Here is a 7,389-nt window from a genome sequence, read left to right on the forward strand (position 1 = left end):
TAAGGTAAAACAAAAAACATTCACTTATAAAAGCCAAATATACAGTTCTAATATTCTGTATTAAAAGAAAAACGATGAACTAGTTAAATATTTTACATAAAACATAAAAATACTTTATTAAAAAAAAAAACCATCCCTCAATTCCTACCCTAAAAAATAAAAAATACAAAGATTCATTTGAATCTCACATGGTGAACCACACGTGTCTTTATCAAAGCCCATCTTCTCCCCTTCCTCCCATTGTAGCTCATACCTTACAGTCCTCCAGTTTGCTTTACACGTGTAAGTTAGTCTCACGTGTTAGTCCTATACTCTGCATCCGGTTCTATGATAATTCCATGAAACCGCTCAATCTTGGACGTCAATCTCCATCAGATGTACACATCGTGGAGCCCACCTTGAGGAGGATCTCCCACAGCCGTTGGATCTCTCCGAATATATCATCAGTGGGAAGCTGAAACCTGCAACAGGGACACGTGTTCCTCTTCCTCAGCCATGGCAAAATACAGAGCCAATGGAATAAGTGGTCACAAGGCAATTTACACGCGTCTCTTCCTTCTACCATCTCCTCTTTACAAATCACACATTCCACCACCGCACCGCCACCACCCACCGCCACTGACGGCAGTTCCACCACCGCCACAGGCGACGCCGCCACCTCTCTCCTGGCCTTCCCTCCGCAACTCCCAACAAACCCCACGAATTTCCAACACCTCACAACCGTCTCAATGTACGGAATCAAAGCTCCGCCCCCCCCGGTGGCGATTCCGGAGATCGTTAAAAGGGAATCGGAGTAGATTCTACAGAGGGTCGCACGCCATTTGGTGATCGGAGTTCGGAGGGCGGCTGGATTGTGCTGCCGAACCTCGCAGAGGAGGAGGAGGAGGACGGCGGCGTCGAGGTCTTGAGGGGAGATGGTGGCGGTGGAAGGGTGGTGCGGGAAGAGTTTGGATTGTGACTGGAAGGGGCAGGAGAGGCGGCGGAGGGTGGAGAGGAGGAAGCGGGCAAGGAGGAGAGATTTGTGGGAGAGAGAGAGGGAATTGAGGTGGCGGAGAGTGAGGGAGAAGAGGGTTGGGGAAGAGAGGATGAAGGTGAGGCGGCGGCGGTGGAGGTGAATGTCGGAGAAGATGGAGTGGGAGAGATCGGAGAGAGAAGGCGGAGAGAGGGCGGAGAGGGCGGCCATAATGACAGTGGGGGGTTCTAATTTTTCCATTATGGAATCTCGCGAGTGTATTGGTCTTTCACTTCGGAGAGAGAGAGATATAAACCTTTTTATGTGGATCCCAATTTACTCATGGCATATTAGGCTGAAATATTAATATTATCTTACTAACCGAACTTAGTATTAAAAGAAAAAAAAATACCATTGAAATTTAGATGAAGAAAATCTACAATTAATTCTGTTCTTATTTTATTCTTAAAAAATAAATTCTTGTTTTGCTGTGTACCAAGTGAGTAATAAGGTTTTCATTTTAGTGTCTTGTCAATGGTTAACCATGGATTCTAGGGAGTGAGGTTGCTTAGTCTAAAGAATGATTAAATCTCAATGGTTAAATCTCAAGAGTTATATAGAATTTGATTTGTTTGCACTGATTTGAAAAAAATTGTATTCTTCAAAAAACTCATTTTTATTTAAAAATCGATTAAAATACATTTGAAAAACTATTTTGAGTGATTGTTAAACAATTCAATTTCTTTCAAAAACGGTTTTTTTTTTTTTAATTAAACACTTGAAAATGTATTACAAATACATCTTTAATCGTGTTCAAAGTATAAAAAGTTAATAAATCATGAAATTGATGTTTTTAATGGATTTAAGAACTTGTCAAATAAGGAACGAAGTTAACAACTTATATTCCTTGAATCAAACATGCCTTTAATGTCTTAAACAAGTGGGTGAGCATGTAGGAGTTCAAGTTGTTTTTCTATCGACATTTGCTCTAAGGATCAATAGACCACTCCAATGTCTTTTTATTTTTAATAATTCTAAAATTTGGTATAGAGTTAAAAGGAATGACACGATATTTAATCAATATTGACTAAAAGTCAATTATAGAATATGAAATTGCACATAAATTTAAAGAGAACAAAACAATATTTGATTGATACTGATGGAAGATTAGGTTATGAGCTAAGAGGATCTTGTTTATCTAAACTCCTGTCATGGGATAAATTTTCAATAGAATTGAGTTCTCCATGAGTTACGCTCTAAAAAGAGTTACAATCTTACAATAAGATAGATCTAGATTATCAACATAAAAAAAGGTTAATCTATAGTAAGAAATTAAAACTCTGAAGCTTCTTCATCAAGTTCATAAAATGTTTGATTGAACATCGGTCAAAATTAGGCATGATTGAAGCAAGAAAAGAAATTAGGCATAACTAACCTTTTTCATGATAAGAAGACATGCTTTCTTTTTCTTCGAAAATCCTTAGAATTTACCATATTATGTAGCTTTCCTTTTGCACCTGATCATCAAAATGTGAATAAATTGTTCTTCCCCATGATATCTAATAAATATGAGAACGAGAGTGTTAGCTACAATGTAGAAACCATATTAAATAAATACAAATTCTCTTAGTAAAAATGGAAATGAACGGAAGGGAGAAGGATAGTATTGATACACATCCAATGTGCAATATGTTAAAAGGTTGATATCGACAGAAATGTCCATGTGTTAATTTTATGAAAATGTCAATGAAAATATTGATAAAATGTTTGTTGATAGATATTTTGAATATTTCTCAAGAAAAATTATTTTAAAAAAATAACAAATAAACACTTTAATTTTTAAACAAGTTAACATGTCTACTATTTATATTATATTTATATCAATGACATTTTGTTACTTATCTTTTATGTTTGGTAGATTTTTTTGATATAGTGGATATATTGATTTATCCTTCACGTCGATGTCAACATCAAGGAAACGTAGAAATATCGACATGTTAAAAGAAATTTAGCCTAACATAATGACTACAATTATTAATTTAGTTAAAAGAAAGGGCCAAATTCAAGCTATAATTCACTCCCTTTCATTTCCATAAGCTGATAGTCATTGCCTTTTTTCTGTAAAACGCAACAAAACAAACAGAAAAGAGTAAAGGGAAGGGTGGCCCATCCATGGCTCTTCCTTTTGTCCCCTCCAACCTAACACACTTTCGTCAAAGCCGGTGGAATTCCACAAGACCCAACCACATGTGTAATCTCTCTCTCTCTCTGCACCAATCATGGCCCCCTGTCTGTAACCTTTTCTTTCCAATTTCCCAGCTTAGCCTTGTGTTATGGGCAATATACATATATATATATATATATGTATGAGCAAATTGCTTAGTCCCACATGGTTGACAAATCATTGCTCTTTTCCATGTGTCTCAAAGTTTCATTTCTCCATTGTGTTTAGTTTCAATCTAAGGGTGTGAAACCTAGTTTACAACCTTGAAATGTTGGGCCTTAATAATCTCTTTTGTCCTTTGATTGGAATTTTCATCTCTCAATAAGGAATGTAATTAAGGATATTATAATGGCATATTAGTACTTAGTTAGGAAAGTAGTTAGGGAGATTAATAATAGATAGAGGGTGGGAAGGGATGAACTTAGACATGATTTTGGTGAGTGAATTAGGATTTGGAGAGATCCCAAGAGGGAAGGTACAAGTACCTCGAATTACCTTACTTACGACGTTTCCTACATTTTTTGCATTCTAATACCTAACACTCTCAAAATTGAAATTCAAAGATGCATATTATGTATTTGTTTGTAGGTGTCTAGTTAGGGTTTTTTTTCCCTTTTGAAGTTCAGCAATTTGGGAGTAGGGAACATACTTAATGCCAAGTTGAGTTATGCTTGTGTTGGTGTACCTAGTAATTCGATCAATCTATATAGATGATGTTGTGACAAAAAGAAATGAAATTATACGGATATAAGCTAAATGGTAAAATATAGCATCAAGAAAAAAAAATAACGAGTTAGAAGCAATGAAGTTTATATCGTGGAAATTGAAGATGATATAGATCTATCCACACAAGTTCCAAGATATCTATATTCCATGATAAATCTAAGAGAATAAACTACTTTTTAATATAAAATATTATTGTCTGTTATACTTGGCTAAATCAATACATTTATTATAGTTTATAAAGCTTGAATTCTTTCAGGTATTAGTGGCAGTGGTATGAAAGAATTTAATATTAGAACGTTTCCTTTCAATACCTGCAAGCTGCTGCTTGAGGGAAGTTGAGTTGTCTCAATTGGGAATGGATTCACCAGTCTCATCATCATGGTAAGTGGGACGGAGATTTTTTTTAACTTAAGACATGATGATTGAGATATCTGAAGCAAGCAACGCAGTGGCCAATGGCACGCGATCAAGTCAAAGATCAGAAAATAGGTACCCTGTTAAGATCTCAAACAGTTAGCTGAACTTTATCGAAAAAAGGTAGGAGGAAAAAGAAAAGCACAAAATAGAGCCCAGTCACCATTCTTACTTTTGAAAATGAGAAGTGTCACCCACCTCCGTTGAAAGAAATACTAAAGTGCATTCCAAAATCACCTTACAATTATACAGAGCATAAAGTGTTGCTTTTTTGGGGTTATGGAATACTATATACAGTAAGCATCAATCTGGGTCCGTTTTCAGTATCCTTTGGGAATCCAAAGTTAACGAAGCCTACGAACTGCAGTGTTGTCTAGCTCTCGACTGACGACATATAACCATCTTCATCAGTCTACTGATGCATAGAATTAAATGGTTCAACTCGTCACATACTTTTTTCTGATGTTAGAAATTCAATCTTGAACTCTTTAATCATACTATTGTGAACTAAAAAATCCTTATTACCCACCAGCAGGGCCAAATATCTGATTCCTTTTCATTTGTAGTTGCTTTCGTAAATATTTACCTCTTCGGGTTGAATTCTAGCGGCCTTCAACATTATGCTCCTGTGAACATATTGTCCCTCCGAATATCGCTTGGCTCATAAATAGGGAAGGAAAGTTAATTGCCAGTATAAAGAACAACTGTGGCCAATGAAGAAACCAGTTTGCTGCAGCTAGGTAGGTAACACACAGTTCTCAATTGGCATGGTGAGATTGAAATCTTCAAGTCGACAACATTTCAAGGAATAACTAATGCTAGGAGGAATAACTAATGCTAGGACTCTCTTGTCAAAAAATAAGACCTCTAATTCTAAATAAAGTGGTTTATCTTCAAGGAGCATGATTCAAGCAGAGAAATGGCATGCAAATGTGCTTCACAGGTTGTCTTGTTTTCTTGCTTCCTTAGACATCTATGGGCCACGCACTAACCACTGCCACAGTCGTCATCTATCTCATGTTGCAGAATGATTCCTTCTTCTTTCATCAACCCGAGTAATCCTTCCAACATTCCATAAATCTCTGGAGTCCTGTTATTAGAAGTGTCTCTAGCTATGAAACTCTGTAACCCTCCCCTTGTTTCTATCCAGCTATTTCCTGGGATCTTCTTCAATCCAACTTCCTTCATCAAATCCCTAACCTTGTCAGCTTCTTTCCACCTTCCAAATTGTGAATATAAGTTAGCCATGATGACGTAGTTACCAGTATTTTCAGGCTCAATCTCAAAGAGACGATCAAAAACATACTTTCCAAGTTCAACATCACCAGCAACGGAAGCCCCATTGAGCAAAGCACCCCAAACTTTTGCCGTGGGTTCAAATGGCATTTTAGAAATAAATTCAACAGCATCAGAGAGCTTTCCTGCTCTACTAAGGACTCCTACCATGCAAGCATAATGCTCGACTGGTGGTTGAATCCCATACTTTGGTAACAAGACATTAAATATCTTCCAGGCTTCATCTAACTCTCCTGAATGGGCACAGGCAACCAATACTGATGTAAAGGTTACTGGGTCAGGCTGAATCCCGTTTGCCAGCATCTCATAGAAAAGACTAAGAGCCACATTGGCATCTCCATGTGCAGCATATGCTGAGATTATTGCTGTCCAAATGATTAGACTCCTGCCTTTTAATTGATCAAAAACTTGTCGTGCCCCATGGAGGTAACCAGACTTAGCATAAGAATTAATGATGCCAGTGGCAACATAAATATTTCCATCGTAAGCTTTTCTAATGGCATAAGCATGAATTTCTTTCCCACCTTTTATGGTTGAAAAATGTGAGAAAATGGGAAGAACGCTCGCAAGTGTCACAGTATTTGGTCTGCAACCATGTGACTGCATTGCTCGAAATATATCTAGAACTTCATCTTGCTGGTTGTTCTGAACCAAACCAGAAATCACGGCATTCCATGTGCTCAATACTGGCCTTTCCAGTTCTCGAAAAAGGTCCATTGCTTGGTTAACAAAACCATAAACCATGTAGCCTGATATCATCGAACCATAGGTGACCTCATCCTTTTTAGGCATTTCTTCAAACAACTCCCGAGCATAATCCAAGCTACCACATTTTGCATATAATCCAATAACAGCATTGCATAGTGAAACATCCATTTCAATCTGGCTTTCACTGACGAATCTATGAACTTCCATTCCAAAAATGAGATCATTGGACTGAGCACAAGCTTGCAAAACACTGACCGTGGTTAATGCATTAGGCTTCAGCTCCACTGAACTCAACATTGCTTTAAATAGTTCCTTGCACTCCTCATAGAACCCGCCCTGAGAGTACCCAGCCACCATCGCATTCCAAGACACTATATCTTTCTCAGGCATTCTATCAAACACAATTCTCGCTAAAACCAGCTCATCACACCTCGAGTAGAAAGTAATCAAAGCATTCACAACAAAAATATCAAACTCAAGCTCTCGTCGAAGAATGAAACAATGAACTTCCTTAGCCAAAACCGAATTAGAAAACAAAGACGCCAACGCTTTCAAAACACAAGTAATCGTAAACTTATCAGGCTTCACATCCGTCGAATTTGAATTAACCAAAGACGAAAACAGCCTCAGCATATCAATGTGCATATTGTGAAGAGTGTAGCTGATGAACAAAGCATTCCAAGTGAAAATGTTTTTGTGAGAAATGTTACCGAACACATTGTAGGCATCTCTAAGGCTGCCGGATTTTGAGTAGAAGGCGATGAGTTTTGATCCGAGGAAGTTATCGGGAGCGACGGATGATAGAACAAGACGAGCATGAAGCTGCTTACCGAGGCGGACGAAGAGTTGGTCGGTGCAGTGTTGGATAAGGCGGCCATAAGCGCCGTAGTTCATCTCGTCGGTGCGGCGGAGCGCCTGTAGAGCCCATGAAAGACAGACGGTGGCGGGAACCTGAGGTTTGAAGGTTTTTGGGCTTCGCATTCCTCATTCATTTGTTGGCCCGTTTAGGTGGCAGGAGGGTTTATATTGAAAATTATTGTGGATTACTTTACTATGCAACTAATATTTT

The 7,389-nt window shown here is 38.0% G+C and overlaps 2 protein-coding genes across 2 annotated transcripts; both read right to left on the bottom strand.

The window, feature by feature from the left end:
* SGR9 (RING/U-box superfamily protein) lies at positions 1-1,343 on the bottom strand. The gene has a single exon (XM_039049870.2). It carries the CDS (start codon positions 1,211-1,213, stop codon positions 362-364), a length of 852 nt encoding a protein of 283 aa, XP_038905798.2. The 5' UTR covers positions 1,214-1,343; the 3' UTR covers positions 1-361.
* On the bottom strand, positions 1-7,389 carry LOC120091750 (Pentatricopeptide repeat (PPR) superfamily protein). Its single transcript, XM_039049866.2, has 4 exons — positions 4,489-7,389; positions 4,214-4,396; positions 2,388-2,511; positions 1-461 (listed from the first exon to the last, which is right to left on the bottom strand). Exon 1 carries the CDS (start codon positions 7,299-7,301, stop codon positions 5,304-5,306), a length of 1,998 nt encoding a protein of 665 aa, XP_038905794.1. The 5' UTR covers positions 7,302-7,389; the 3' UTR covers positions 1-461; positions 2,388-2,511; positions 4,214-4,396; positions 4,489-5,303.

The sequence above is a fragment of the Benincasa hispida genome, chromosome 11 (genome assembly GCF_027475165.1).
Source record: "Benincasa hispida cultivar pf3 chromosome 11, pf3_genome.v1.1, whole genome shotgun sequence".
Lineage (NCBI taxonomy): Eukaryota > Viridiplantae > Streptophyta > Magnoliopsida > Cucurbitales > Cucurbitaceae > Benincasa > Benincasa hispida.